Genomic DNA, 15879 nt, shown 5'->3' with positions numbered 1-15879 from the left:
ATATAATATATTATATATAAATATATGTATATATTTATATATATAATATATTATATATAAATATATGTATATATATAAATATATGCATATATAAATATATATATAAATATATGTGTGTATATATATATATAAAATACAGTATCTTTGTTCAAATAAAATTCCAAGTGTAAATGTTTTTTCTTGCCCAGCTAGGTCCTAGGTTCTTTAAAGCCTAGAACAACTTTTATATGCTTCTATTTGTATTCTCTATAGGGAAAAAAAGTGTCCTATGCCAAAAAAATAATTAATTTTAACATCTGTCATATCTGCTTTTTGTCTTAAGATTATACACAGAGATATAAAGCCCGAGAATATATTAGTCTCCCAGTCTGGTGTTGTCAAGTTATGTGATTTTGGATTTGCACGAACTTTGGCAGCTCCTGGGGAGGCTTATACCGATTATGTGGCGACCCGATGGTACAGAGCTCCAGAACTACTGGTTGGTGATGTCAAGTATGGCAAGTAAGAAGTAATGGGAGGAGTAGATCTTAACTCTCTTTTGTTGAGAAAATGGAATATGTTTGTCATGTAATAAATGATCCCTCTAACACTGAAAGGACAGCCTGAGTTTAGGGAACTTTACAAAGTGATTTGTGATCACATTTGGGGCTTCCCCTTTCAACATCCTTGTGAAACAATTTGGAGTGGGTATACTTATTTTAAAGGTGGGAAAATTAGTTGAGTAAGTAGCAGCTGGAAATACAAATCTTTACCACTTGTAAAGGGGCTGACACTGATTGGGTAAGTCTGATGTTGATGCAGTGTGGCAAGGTGGAATAAGTGAGGGCGGGGCAAACATATAATTAAGTAAAACGTTTCTTCTTTATTTTATTTCAGTGGGAGTCTCACTCTGTCGCCCAGGCTGGAGTACAATGGCATGCTCACAGTCACCGCAGTCTCAACCTACTGGGCTCAGGCTATCCTTCCACCTCAGCCTTCCAAGTAACTGGAACTATAAGTTTGTACCACCACGCCCTGCTAATTTTTTGATTTATTGTAGAGATAAGATCTTGCCATGTTGCCCAGGCTGGTCTCGAACCCATGGGCTCCAGCAATCCTCTTGCCTCTGCCTCTCAAAGTGCTGGGATTACAGGTGCGAGCCATTGCACCTGGCTACATTTCTTCTTTCTTCGTTTTTTTTTTGAGTTGAGGTCTCACTCTGTCACCTAGAATGGAGTGCAGTGGCATGATCACAGCTCACTGCAGCCTTTGCCTCCTGGTCTCAGGCGATCCTTCTGCCTCAGCCTCCTAAGCAGCTGGAACTACAGGCAAGCATCACCATGCCCAACTATTTTTTTAGTTTTTTTTCAGAGATGAGGTCTCGCTGTGTTGCCCAGGCTGTTCATTAACTCCTGGGATCAAGTAGTTCTCTCGCCTAGGCCTCCCAATGTGGTGGGATTACAGGCATGAGCCACTGTGCCCAGCCAAGTAGGTTTTAAAAACTTAAATTGTCAGGCAACCCTCTCAGGTCCCCTCCCACTGTGGGAGCTTTTCTGTCCTCTCAAGAAATCCTGCTTTCAAAAACAAATAAACAAACAAGCAAATAAATAAATAGTCTTCATAAGTAAGTGAATTCTACCAAGAAGAAAGGATTGTGGCTTTTGCTCTTGATAGAACTCTTTCTAAGATATTTCTACAATATCTCTGTTTTCAGAGTATACTAAACATCATCTACTATTTTCTTGATTTCTCTTAGTTCTCATTTTGCTACCATGATATAATTTTTGTGCCATTTTATAACTCGGCAATGACCTTAAAGCAATTTCAAGAAAGTTGTACCTGGCTAAATGATGCTTGCATATTCTTTGAGTTCTTGTTATTGATTTTTAAGATAGTTTAAAAAATTTTTTTCCCTATCAGTTTTTCATTCTCACTATTACTGTATTTGTCCTCAGCAGCCAGCTCTTTTTTCTGTTATGCTTTGTTTCAGTGTTCCTTGACATAGCATAGACTGATTAAGGATTATGTGTAAAGCCGGGTGTAGTGGCCCATGCCTGTAATCCCAGTACTTTGGGAGACTGAAGCAGGATTGTTTGATGCTAGAAGTTTGAGACCAGCCAGGGCAACATAGTGATACTGCCATCTCTACAAAAAATTGTAATGAGTTTCAAGTCAGTGACAAGAAAAAAAAAATTGGCCAGGTCTGTAGTCTCAGTTACTTACGAGGCTGAGGTGGGAGGATTGCTAGAGCCCAGGAGTTCGAGGCTGCACTGAGCTGTTATCACACCACTGTACTCCAGTCTGGGTGACAGAGTGAGACTCTGTTTCTAGAAAGAAAGAGAGAGAGAGAAGAAGAGGGAGGAGGAGGAGGAGGGAGAAGAAGAAGAAGGAAGAGGAAGAGGGAGAGGAAGGAAGGGAGGGAGGGAGGATGGGAGAATAATTATGTCTACACAAACAACGATTAGGTTCTGCATGAAGCCTGGGAGGTTTATTTCCAGAATAAAGTGCACATAATAACTGTTTTGACTTTTCAAAAGCCCTTTTCCTCTTGTATCATCTGATTGAAGTTTCTGGAAATCTCACTTATGTAAAATTGGGAGTTGGAGCTTTAAACATAGAGGAAAATGTTGTTTAATGAATAATTTAAGGCTTACTAGTAAGCCTGTGGGTTAAATATCTCTTATCTGAAATGCTTAGGACCAGAAGTGTTGTGGATTTCAGATTTTGGAATGTTTGCATTATATCGATTGAGCATCCCAAATCCAAAAACCCAAAATCTGAAATGCCCCAGTGAGCATTTCCTTTGACCATCACGTTAGCACTCAAAGATGTTTAGATTCTGGAGCATTTCGGATTTTCAGATTTGGGATGCTCAACCCGTACTACTGTTCTCTATGCCAGGAATACCAAATAGTAATATGCATAACAGACGCAGTCATAGTAAACATGTTAGAACACCAGATTTTACTGCATTGCTTTTCTTTCAGGGCTGTTGATGTGTGGGCCATTGGTTGCCTAGTAACTGAAATGCTCATGGGGGAACCCCTATTTCCTGGAGATTCTGATATTGACCAGCTGTATCATATTATGATGTGTTTAGGTAAGATTATAGATTTGCATTTTAAGTTTCAGACTGTTTTTCTGTGTATTTGTGATTTTTAAAAAGCTATTGGTATATTAAAGGTGATATGTGTTTTAAGTGGTGGTAGGGAGCAAATAGGAAAACTTCATTGGAATATATATGTGTGTGTATATGTTTTTAATTTTTTTTCAGTCTGGCTTTGGTCTATCTGACACATGTTCTTAATCATGCTCACCTCCTCCGCTCCATCAGCAGAGAAGAAAACAGAGAATTTCTCTGAACTTTTACATTCTCGTAATTACATGTGGAGAGGATGTGATGATCATTTATTATTTTGGAATTAGTAAGCATTTGGTTTAATGTGACTACTACCTTCATTTTCACATTCAAGATGGGACACACAGACTTCCCAGTAGCTTAATCTTTCCTCAGATTTGACTTTTGTTAGTGCTTTGGATAGAATTTCAAATCTAGAATATCAAAGTCTTACTTTGTTGAAACATCCACTTCATGTTTAAGATAGAGCTTGGACTAGACATGGTGGTTCACGCCTGTAATCCCAGCACTTTGGGAGCCTGAGGTAGGAGGATTGCTTGAAGCCAGAAGTTTGAGATCAGCCTGGGCAAGATAGTGAGACCTTGTCTCTACAAAAGTAAAAAAAAAAAAAGAAAAATCAACTGGGTATAGTGGCAGGTACTTGTAGTCCTAGCTACTTGAGAAACTTAGGTAGGAGGATCGCTTGAACACTGGAATTTGAGATTACAGGGTGCAGAAAGTTATGATCATGTCACTGCACTCTAGCCTGGGCAACAGAGAAAGGCCCTGTCTAAAAAAAGAAGAAGAAGAAGAAAAAAAGATAGAGCTTGGAAGGTGGAAATAATGGGAAAACACTTAAGAGTAATTTAACTATGTGATTTGAAGTTTTCAGGTTAAAAATTCAATAAGTAATACAATGGTTTCTTATAGTAGGATTTTTATTTTTTTTATTTTTAAATTTAATTTTATTTTAGATTTGAAGGTGTACATGTGAGTTTGCTACGTGGACAGATTGTGTAGTGGTAGGGATTAGGTTTCAGATGGCCCATTCCCCAGATAGTGACTACTGTGCCCCGTAGGTAGTTTCTGAACTCTAACCTCCTTCCCCTGCCCCCTTATCGGTGTCCCCGCAGTGTCTATTATTTTCATCTGTGTGACCATTTAGCTCCCACATATGAGTGAGAACATGCGGTGTTTGGTTTTCTGTTTCTGAGTCAATTTACTTAAGATGATGATCTCCAGCTCCATCCATGCGCAAAAGACATGATTTCATTCTTTTTTATGGCTGTTCTTGTGGTAGAATTTTAAAATATGTTAATATTTTATACTAAACTAGGTATTAAAGTAGAGAAAAAAGGTAAAGTGCCAAATCTGACCTTAGATGCAAATATAAAATCAACTGATCAAAAATTAGATTCCTAAAGGGTAGAGCTAATTTATATAGATTCAATCCTCCATGTGACTATTACTATTCTTATTGTTTTGTCAGCACTTTACGCTTTGTAGTTAGAAGTGAAGTGCTGGTACTTGTATCTGGAAAGTTATCAAATGTTCTTTCCCGGTCCTCTACCTGTGCTCTGTCACTTCAGTTCTATTTATAGTGGCATGTGAACTTTTCTAAATGGCTATGCTGAGATATCAGTGTTCGTTTCCCTGAGTTAACTTGGGTCAAAGCCAATATAAAGGCTTCCATGAGGCTGTGCATGGTGGCTCACACCTGTAATCTTAGTTCTTTGGGAGCCCAGGTAGGAGGATTGCTTGAGGCTAGGAGTTTGAGACCAGCCTGGTCAACATAGTGAGACCTTGTCTCCATAAATGTTTGTGGCTGCAATGAACTATGTTTGTCCTGGAGACAGAGCAAGATTGTATCTCTAAATAATTAAATGGATAATAAACAGACTGCCATGTACCAGCACAGTAACAGCAGTCTTTTGTTGAACATGCATGCTGAGAGGGCCCCAAACGCCTTCATCCATGTTCCACTGTTTCTTCTATTCTGCACCATCTGTCTCTCCACCACTTCTATCACATTGTATGATGACAGAGATGTATGCTGTTTTCACTTCCAGGTAATCTAATTCCAAGACATCAGGAGCTGTTCTATAAAAATCCTGTATTTGCTGGAGTGAGGTTGCCTGACATCAAGGCAAGAGAACCTCTTGAAAGACGCTACCCTAAGCTCTCCGAAGTGGTGATAGATTTAGCAAAGGTAATCATAGTCTATTTTATACTTTTTCACAGGGAATGTATACATTATAGAGACTTAGTTTTCCTTTTTTTTCCTCATCTAAGTTGATCTTTTAGTTCAACAATTTTTGATAATAATTTTACTTTTTGTACATTAAGAAAGAATTTAATTTGGTGGTGGTAGCTTCAAAGGAAAAGGCCTGGAAATTTTATTTGTTTTAAAGCTCATTAAGAAACTGTATACAGCCTGGGCAACATAGTGAGACCCCATCTCTGCAAAAATTTTTTAAAAATTAGCTGGACCTGGTAGTGCGCAGCTGTAGTCCCAACTACTCAGGAGGCTGAGGCGGGAAGATCACCTGGGCCCAGGAGGTCGAGGCTGTGGCGAGCTGTGGATTACGCCACTGCATTCTGGCCTGGGTGACAGAGTGAGACCTTGACCCAAAAAGAAAAAGAAAAAAGAAACTATTTAGTGCTATCTAGCATTTTTTAAGTGTGAAAACTTTCTGACCTAAAAACACATACAAACACTTTATGTTTTTAATGTTCAGCATTTAAATGCAAGCCTTGTATGCACAGAAAAGGGAAGAAAAATAGACAAGAGAATAAAAAGAAGGATAGAGAAGTAAGAAACATGAAACTGTGGGACACAGGATCAGGACCTGCATAGGGTACTCACAAGGGCTTTGCTTAGCCCCTGGAGTCACTGAGTTCTTATACTTCTTAATAAACTAATTTACAATCACCAAGACTTTTTTTTTTTTTTGTATTTGGTTGAGGAATATATTAGGGAGATTCTCACTGGACCAAGTTGTCTCTAAAAGTTACCCTTTTGGAATTATGAGCTCAAAAATTCTTATTAGTTAAGATTGTTCAGAGTATTGATAAAATAAGTATCTCTAAAACACTGGTATCATATAACATTTACTCAAGAATTTTTTTTTGCTTTTTAATCTTTAACTCATCTTTTAAAAGTTTAGTAAAACTAAGCAAATTATAAGTTTTTAATATAATACAGTTCCAGTTTTATACATCATCTTCTAATAGGTGCAAATATTTTTCATTGGGACCAGCTTTATTATCTGTCTGTAAAGAGATTTAAAAGGAATAAAGACAAAACAGTTTTGTCCAACTTGTATACCTTAAATAGAATCATATCACTTTTAAAACATTTTATCGTAGAAAAATTCAAGCATTGAAGAGAAAGGATAGTATAATGAACCATCACATACCTGTCATCTAGCTTCCACAGGTGTCAGCCTTTCATAATCTTGTTTATCTACACTCCCACACTCCCTTCAACTTTTTTTTTTTTGGAGTATTCTGAAGCAAGTCCCAGACATGACATCGTTTCCCTGGTAAATAATCATTCATAGAACTTTCCTCATTCATTTAAAGCTACCTGTTGAGTCCCTTCTATTTTTATTGCCATAGAATAATATCATGTATGTACAGTACCTAGCACAGTACTAAGCACAGAGTCAGTTCTTTCTCTTCCATTCTTCAATAGCTTTATGTTTTCAAAATTCACAATAATTCCTTAATATCATAAAATACCTAACTGATGTTCAAAATTTCATTGATTTTCACATAATTTCTTTTTATTGTTTGAATTAGGGTCCAAATGAAGCATGTAGACTGCAGTTGGTTGATTTGTCTTCTAAGACTTAATTTAAGCTGCTCTCCATCTCTTTTGTCTATTGTTGTTTAAACTTTACAATTCATTTTTTGAGGAACTAGGTTTTTGTCCCTTAGAATTTTCCACGTAATGCAGTACGTGTTCTTCTGTGTCCTATATTTCTTATAAACTCCTAGTAGAGCTGGAGCTTGATCAGATCAGGTTGGTTTTTTGGCAACACTACTTTGTAGGTTGTATATTTACATCTAGAGACACTCAATGTCTAATGGTCTTTTTTTGTGATATTACCAACTATTGATGGTCATTGTCTAGATTTGAACTTTATTCCTAATCTTTGATTATAGATGTTTACAGTTGTCTATAAATAGGACAAAAATCTATCTATCTATCTATCGAGTCAGGGTCTCACTCTGTTGCCTAGGCTGGAGTGCAGTGGCATGATCATGGCTCACCGTAGCCTGACCTCCCTGGCTCAGGTGATCCCTCTGCCTCAACCTCTCAAGTAGCTGGGACCACAGACACGTGCCACCATGCCCAGCTAATTTTTTCATTTTGATTGTAGAGAAGAGGTCTCGCCATGTTGCACAGGCTGGTCTCGAACTCCTAGACTCAGGCAGTTCTCTCCCTTGGCTTCCCAAAGTGCTAGGATTATTGCTTGAGACAGTGCATCCAGCCTATAATTATATATATATAATTATATATTATTTTTTGAGTCAGAGTCTCACTCTGTCGCCCAGACTGGAGTGCAGTGGCCTCGCCCTGCTGGGCTCCGGCGATCCTTCCGCCTCAGCCTTCCGAGTAGCTGGAACTACAGGTGCGCGCTACCGCGCCCGGCTGATTTTGATTTATTGTAGAGATGAGGTCTCGCCAAGTTGCCCAGGTGGGTCTCTAATCCGCGGGCTCAGGCAATCCACTCAGCTCAGCCTCCCAAAGGCACGGGATTACAGGCTGAGCCACCGAGCCAGGCTTAATTTTATATATATGTGTGTGTGTGTGTGTGTGTGTGTGTGTGTGTGTGTGTGTATATAAATATATATTTATTTATTTTTATTTATTTATTTTTTTTGAGTTGGAGTCTCACTCTGTCACCCAGACTGGAGTGCAGTGGCACGCTCCTGGTCACTGCAGCCTCGACCTGCTGGGCTCTGGCAATCCTTCTGCCTCAGCCTTCCGAGTAGCTGGAACTACAGGCGTGTGCTACCATGCCCGGCTGATTTTGATTTATTGTAGAGATGAGGTCTTGTCAAGTTGCCCAGGCGGGTCTCGAACCCGCGGGCTCAGGCAGTCCACTCACCTCAGCCTCCCAAAAGTGTGGGATTACAGGCTGAGCCACCGAGCCCGGCTTAATTTTATATATATATATATATTATGTATATATAATATATAATATATAATATATATATAATTAGTAACTGTAGGAGATCACCTCTAGGAATCGCATTATCGCTAAGAGTGAATGGGGTAGGATGGTAGATATTTAAGATCTTTTAAAATAGGGGAAACAGAAATAAGAGACATAAATATATATATATATATATATATATATTTTTTTTTTTTTTTTTTGAGTTGGAGTCTCACTCTGTCACCCAGACTGGAGTGCAGTGGCACGCTCCTGGTCACCACAGCCTCGACCTGCTGGGCTCTGGCAATCCTTCCTCCTCAGCCTTCCAAGTAGCTGGAACTACAGGCACGCGCTACCATGCCTGGCTAATTTTTTGATTTTTATAGAAGAGATGAGGTCTCACCAAGTTGCCCAGGCAGATCTCGAACCCGCGGGCTCAGGCAATCCACTCACCTCAGCCTCCCAAAGTACGGGATTACAGGCTGAGCCACCGAGTCTGGCTTAATTATATATTTAAATGTAGGTAGTTTTTCTTTGATATGAACTGTATGTTTTCTTGATTTTCCAGAAATGCTTACATACTGACCCGGATAAAAGGCCCTTCTGTGCTGAGCTCCTACACCATGATTTCTTTCAAATGGATGGATTTGCTGAGAGGTACAGTACTGACCCATGTTCTTCAGGCCATACCTGCCTAGGGTTAAAGTAAGACTTCCACAACAGTCACAAACAGCATGTCTCTTATTTCTGTTTCCCCTACTTTAAAGAATCTTAAATATCTACCATCCTACCCCATTCACTCTTAGCGATAATGCGATTCCTAGAGGTGATCTCCTACAGTTACTAAATTGGTGTTTTTGGTTTTCATGAAGCAGCCTCTCATGCTTTTCTTTCTATCTCTCTGTCCCTAACGTCTACCCGTAAGGGCACTGATTTCTGTGTTGCTACCAACTGTGAGATGTAATTGTCTTTGCAATTACAAAGGTGATGTCAAATTCACACCACACCAAGTCATGTGATACTGCTGTATGCTGTAATGTGCTGGAGACCTTCATGTGCCACACCTGTGGGTGCCAGAACTGCTGGCCTGGACTTCTGTACTGTTCCAGCTGCTGGCATCAGTGCAGCTGACAAAGCAAAAGATAGCGAGACAAGTGTCAGTGGCACAGAGCTTAAAGCTAGACTTCATGTTTGCTTCTGCATTCATTTAGTTGTTATATGTTGTTTTGGTTGAATTTGAAGAAGAATCTCTGTCCTTACACAAATATGTAGTTGGAAAATGAAACAATGTTTTAATAGCCTTTTAGGTCATTATGGGTATTCTTTTTTGATTCAATACTGAAACTCTGATACCATACAAAAACTTGACAGTGGTGGTTTCTTAAAAGTTGGTACTCTGTGGAATCTGAAACTACATCAAGGAACTTTTCTTTCTTTGTTACATTAAAAACCGTTTGTCTGTCTTACCTCTTAGGTAGGATCTCTTATCCATTCATACTTTTGTAACTTGCATTAGTCATTCAGAAAATATCAATTTGCTGAATTATGTGGATCTTTAAAATGTTGACACATTTCATCATAAAAAGTATCAAAAAGTTACATTCTATCTCATCAGAAAATTCCATATATTGGAAAACTGTGAAGCTCTCAGTGGTGGATACAAGTTTAAGTAGAATTCTAATTTTTGCATAAAAGTGTACATTTTATCATTGACACAGATATTATTAGTTGTTTTCCTTGAAGTGATAAACTCACTTTATTTGTTGAAAGAAAATGTGTGCCAAATACCTTACGTCTGAATAACCATAGTTTTATGTCAGTCTTTCTTTCATGTAATAATGTTGTTTCATGAAAGAAGTGTCTAGTTTAGTTTTTATTTCAATAAATCACACTAGTGATTTTACTTTTTTTAATTTTAAAGATGTGGGGTACAATTCAGAATTAGGTATACAAGTGGTCATTGTACGGGTAAAGTTTGGACCTCCTTTTGGTCCCCACTTGGCCTGGTTTGAGATCAGATATCCTTACTGATGTTGTGTCTCCCCCCCGCACCCCAGCAGTATCCCACTACTGCCCATCCCTTTCTTATAGGATTATGGTAAATGTTCAGGGTCCGCTTATGAGTGAGAACACAAGTGATTTTCTTGAGGCAAACATTACATTTTGGTTTGTAGCAGAGCTACTCTGTGCATATTCCCAATTTGTTACACAGAATATAAAAAAAGACATATGTTTAAGGGTTTAGCTGCTTTAATAAAATTCATACCTTCTTACTGCTTTATTGGGGACATTCTTAAGCAAAACTGCTTTTTTTAAAAACTGAGAATGTGTGGCTATAAAGAAAACAATGACTGCTAGTACATGTTGGTGCCGCTGCTTTAATTCCTAGTAAGATGCTAGTAGTTAGTTCCACAATTGCTTTTATAATGTCAGTGCAAATATTAACGTAATGAGAAAGATAACACCTTAATATTAAAATAAGAATAGCTGTGACCTTGTGAACCTCCTGAAGGTTCCTAGGGCTTCCTGAAGGTCTACCTACAGACTATCCTTTCAGAACTGCTCACCCCAGGCCATGATGTTTCTCATTTCCAATAATAGTCTATTTTATCACTCAATTAATAAAATCCTATAAGATTTTTTTCTTGGGTTATCTGTGTCATACAGATTTATTTTATTGACATACGTATTTTCACGTAGGTTTTCTCAGGAACTACAGTTAAAAGTACAGAAAGATGCCAGAAATATTTCTTTATCTAAAAAATCCCAAAACAGAAAGAAAGAGAAGGAAAAAGATGATTCCTTAGGTGAAGAAAGAAAAACATTTGTGGTTCAGGTAAATGGTCATGTTTTAAACTTAATATACTTATTGTTCAGTTTTTTGAGGAAAAAAATGAGGATTTTTTTAAAAAGTACTCTGAGTGGTGAACAAGTTAACTTTTAACCTAGTTGTTTTTTTTTTGAGTTGGAGTCTCACTCTGTCGCCTCGACCTGCTGGGCTCCAGTGATCCTTCTGCCTCAGCCTTCCAAGTAGCTGGAACTACAGGTGCGTGCTACCATGCCCGGCTAATTTTTTGATTTATTGTGAAGATGAGGTCTTGCCAAGTTGCCCAGGTGGGTTTCGAACCCGCGGGCTCAGGCAATCCACTCACCTTAGCCTCCCAAAGCACGGGATTACAGGCTGAGCCACAGAGCCTGGCCTAGCCTAGTTTTAAAACCCAATCTTCTTTATAGAAATTACCTATTTAAGCTGGGTGCAGTGGCTCACACCTGTAGTCCCAGCAATTTGGGAGGTGGAGGCAAAAGGATTGCTTACACTTGGGGTTTTGAGCAACATGGAGAGACCTCATCTCTACAATAAATCAAAAAATCAGCTGGACATGGTGGCACATGCCTGTAGTTGCAGCTACTTGGAAGGCGGAGGTGGAAGGATCGACTGAGCCCAGCACGTTGACACTGCAGTGGCCATGAGTGTGCCATTGTACTCCAGCCTGGGTGACAGAGTGAGACTCCGACTCAAAACAGAAAAAAAAAAAGAAATTACCTGTTTAAGAACTCAGCGTGTTGTGTCTTGAGTACCTATTGTGCACTAGTCTGTGCAACTGTGTCCAAGAACACCTGGACATGTGTGTTCATATGTGTGTGCATATATACACCCAAAACAAAGATCCTTCCCCCTTTTCTTTCTTAAATGATATGAATGAAAATATTGTTTTTAGAATTTTATATAAAGGAGAGCTTTTTAAAATGTAGGTTTGCTTTTCCTAGTAAGTTACCCAGGATGTGTTCTTGATAAGGTAATTCAGATGTACCACTCTCCCATTCCCATCAAGTCAACCAGAAGAATGAGTTCTCAATTTTGTGTTCCCTGACTTTGAATATATAAGAACAAAGTGGCATTCATGATTCCTCATCATGAGTTTCCCACTAGTGTGTGTGTGTGTGTGTGTGTGTGTGTGTGTGTGCGCGCGCGCACGTGCACGCGCGCGTGTTAGTGTGAATTGCATTTTTGTTCTTTTTGTGTTTTCCCAGTGACTGTCTGGAAAGGAATCTGGGTTTAAATTTAATTCCATAGGTAGAATAAAGTGGGATGCAAAGGTAATCCAATGAAATCCTTCTCTAGTGTGACTTTTCATTCTCTTCAGATCATTAACCTTGTTAATATTTTTATTAATGCTCAGGATACCAATGCAGATTCCAAAATTAAGGATTGTAAACTATTTAAAATCAAAGGGTCAAGAATTGATGAAGAAAAAGTTGCAAAAGTCAACAGAATTTCAAATGCCAGTCGTCTACATGACAATGGGACAGGCCACGTCAAGACAGTTCCCTCCACAAGCCTCCGAGACTGCAGCAGTGTCAGTGTGGCTCACGCAAGGTATCCTGGCATGGTGATTCCCCCACTCACGCACAATCTTTCTGCAGCTGCTCCTGGTGTTAATTCTGGAATGGGGACTATACCAGTTCAGAATTACAGGTATGAATTAGGAAAATAAGACCAAAAATGTTTTCAAGGATATATTTGCAAATTTCAAGTGCTTGTCAATTCTTCCACATTGTTTTATTCCTAGAATTCTGGCTGCTATTCATTTGTCAGGTAGCTGTTTCAAATGACTTTTTGGCTGTGTGATGAAAATTTGATCCAAAAAATTCACCTGAGTAGGGTTGTATTGCTTAAGGTGAAGAGAAGCTACAGCTATTTGGGCTCGTAATGTAAAACAGGTTTTCATAATAAAAGAAATAATGGGTTTTGAATTGCTGCAAGGAGTGGCTGTGAGTTTTTGGTGCTACAAAGAAGTTCCTTTTGGGAATTTTGCTGAGAGGAAGGTCATTTATTTGGTAGGAACCAGGGGCTGGTGGGAGGCATGAGGGTGGTGATAAAGGATAGAATGTTTCACCTGATTCACGTGCATTGTGTGTTTGAGAATACACATCACATTCTGATTAAACTGCAAGTTACTTTGTGCTGTCATTTGGTTTTGTGCGTGAAAAAATTTTTGCCGATTCTAACTTAAAAACTTTTTTTTGTTGTTGCAGAGTGGATGAGAAAACTAAGAAGTATTCTATTCCATTTGTTAAATCGAACAAACTTTCCCCACCAGGCGTTTATAATATGAATGTGGCCACATCAGTAAGTAAACCATTCTCAGTGGTGGAGGAACAAGCGCCAATCAGCTCTAGACTTTTGATAATTTTATTTGGAGATATGTAAAGTGAAGCCTTAATTTTTTGTATTCACCCCAGCCTATCAGAATGACAAATAAATGTGAAACGTTGGAAGTTTACATGTTTCATATCTGAAAACTTAAATATGTTATTACAATGACATATGTTTTGTTTTTTTTCAGTAATGGTCCATTTTCTTAACCCGATGCTTGTTGGTCAGCTCTTATTTGGAGTAGATGAGAAGATACATTGTTTTATTAGCTTTTTCACACCAGATTTTTGGTGTGAAACAGTATTCTGTTTATTCATGTAGCAAATATTTACTGATCATCTACTATGTCTGAGACACTGGAGATGAATAAGTCAGTCTTTTTCTCCAAGGACATCATGATGTAGTGGCTTTTTGGCATCAGGGACAGTTTTCATGGAAGACAAGTTTCCCATGGATGGGGGTGGGGCGGGGGACCATCAGGCATTAGATTCTTACAAGGAGCGGTCAACCTAGATCCCTAGTGTGCGCAGCTCACAATAGGGTTAATGCTCCTACGAGAATCTAATGCCTTTTTCATCTGTCAGGAGATGAGCTCCACCTGCCCCCCCACCCCTGCTGTGCGGCCTGGTTTCAAACAGGCCATCAAACCCATCTGTGGCCCAGGGGTTGTGACCCCTGTAGTAGAGGATCCACAAATTAAGACACGGTGTTTCATTGTAGTAGTAGAAGCATGCACAAGGGCTAGAGATAGCCCAGGAAAGAGTGCCATTATCTTCAACTCCAAGTTTCTCTTTTAAAGTTAAGTTGAGCCATCATTATTCTTCTACTCAGAATTCCCACTGGCTTCTCATGGTGAGCCAAGGCCAAAGTCTTCATAGGGCCTAAGGGTCCCTGCATTGGTTCACTCCTCAGCTCTCCCGACCCATCACCAGAGCTCTCCCTTGACCAGTCGGATCCAAGCACACTGGCTTTCTTGTTATTCCTGAAACATGGTTCAGACCGGCTCATACCCCTGGGCTTTTGCGCTTCCTGTTTCTTCAGCTTTGGAATGTTCTTCCTCCAGATAACCCAATGGGTTTGTCTTTTTTCTTCCTTGGCTCCAGGAACCCTTCTTATGTGGTCTCTCCTGATATTGTAACTCATTCTGTCAGCTTTACTCTCTGTGCCCTCTCCCTGCTTATTTTTTCCATTGTGTACACCTGGCATCCTCGGTATGTTCTTACTTATAGGTTGTCTGTCTCCTCCTGCTCATGTGTCGGCTTCCAAGGTGTGAGTTGTACCTGTGCTCCTCACTGTCCCACTTCAGTACTTACAGCAATGTCAGCACACTGAAGCTGCTTAAAAAAACATGTGAATCAATGTATGCTTTTCACCAGAAAGGGAGGTGTGGTATAGTCCCAGAGGAATTTTTTTTTTTTGACAAATTTCCCTTCTCTGCCTCTCTCATTATCCTCAGAGGTGAAAATATAGCTTTTTCATCTCTCTCAATATTTGGACATTGCATTTGTTTTTCTTCTAATTATTTTTAGTTAACAATTTCTGTGCCTATAGTACTTTCTTTCTTTTCTTTGAGTTGGGGTTTTACTCTGTTGCTCAGGCTGGAGTGCAGTGGCATGATCACAGTTCACTGCAGCCTCCAACTCCTGAGCTCAAACGATCCTCCCACCTCAGCCTCCCAAGTAGCTGGGACTATAGGCATGTGCCACCATGCCTGGTTTATTTATTATATTGTTGTTATTATTATTATTATTATTATTTAGATAAGGTCTGCTATGTTGCCCAGACTAGTTTTGAACTCCTGGGTTTAGGCAATCCTTAAACCTCAACCTCCCCAAATGCTGAGATTATAGGCATGGTCCACCATGCCTGGCTCCTTTTTTATTTTTGTGTGAATATTTGTGTTTTAAAATCCTGGTCTGCATTGGGAGATTGTTTTAATCAGCAAAGCTTTTCAAAATTGCTGATTCAATGCCATTTTGCTGGAATTGCTGTCAGCCTGTTAACAGGCATTGCATAATCCATTCTGGTTGTTAATTTTAGATCCTTTTACTATTTATTCTTCTTTGGAAGAGGTAATCAAGAGAGGAGGTAAAGGTAAGTGGAGAGAAGACTCACTGAGTCTTCCTTAATGACAATGAGTGCAGGCAGAGCTAAGCCTAGACTTTCTTCAACTTGTAGGTTGAAAATCAATACCTCTATCCTATGCTTTATGCCCAATTCTGAGATGCAAATAGATATGTTATTACAAACAGTTATTATTATTATTATTTTGAGCTGGAGTCACACTCTGCTGCCTAGGCAGGAGTGCAGTGGCATGATCACAGCTCATGGCAGTCTCAACCTCCTGAGCTCAGGGGGTCCTCCCACCTCAGCCTCCTGAGTAGCCAAGACTGAAGGCATGCATGACTCTACCCTGTTAATTTAAACATTTTTTTTTGTAGAGACAAGGTCTTGCT

The 15879-nt window shown here is 39.2% G+C and overlaps 1 protein-coding gene across 1 annotated transcript in view; it reads left to right on the top strand.

The window, feature by feature from the left end:
* CDKL2 (cyclin dependent kinase like 2) overlaps positions 1-15879 on the top strand; it is a 55253-nt gene that overhangs the window by 22912 nt on the left and 16462 nt on the right. Inside the window, exons 4-10 of the mRNA XM_008069050.1 lie at positions 323-501; positions 2967-3079; positions 5167-5306; positions 8834-8922; positions 10966-11101; positions 12447-12742; positions 13303-13396. Coding sequence (XP_008067241.1) covers positions 323-501; positions 2967-3079; positions 5167-5306; positions 8834-8922; positions 10966-11101; positions 12447-12742; positions 13303-13396 — 1047 coding nt within the window. The remainder of the gene's footprint in view (positions 1-322; positions 502-2966; positions 3080-5166; positions 5307-8833; positions 8923-10965; positions 11102-12446; positions 12743-13302; positions 13397-15879) is intronic.

The sequence above is a fragment of the Carlito syrichta genome, unplaced genomic scaffold (assembly GCF_000164805.1).
Source record: "Carlito syrichta isolate Samal-C Ts95f unplaced genomic scaffold, Tarsius_syrichta-2.0.1 Scaffold311780, whole genome shotgun sequence".
Classification (NCBI taxonomy): domain Eukaryota; kingdom Metazoa; phylum Chordata; class Mammalia; order Primates; family Tarsiidae; genus Carlito; species Carlito syrichta.
The sequence above is the reverse complement of the archived record's forward strand: the minus strand, read 5'-3'. Positions and strand labels throughout refer to the sequence as shown.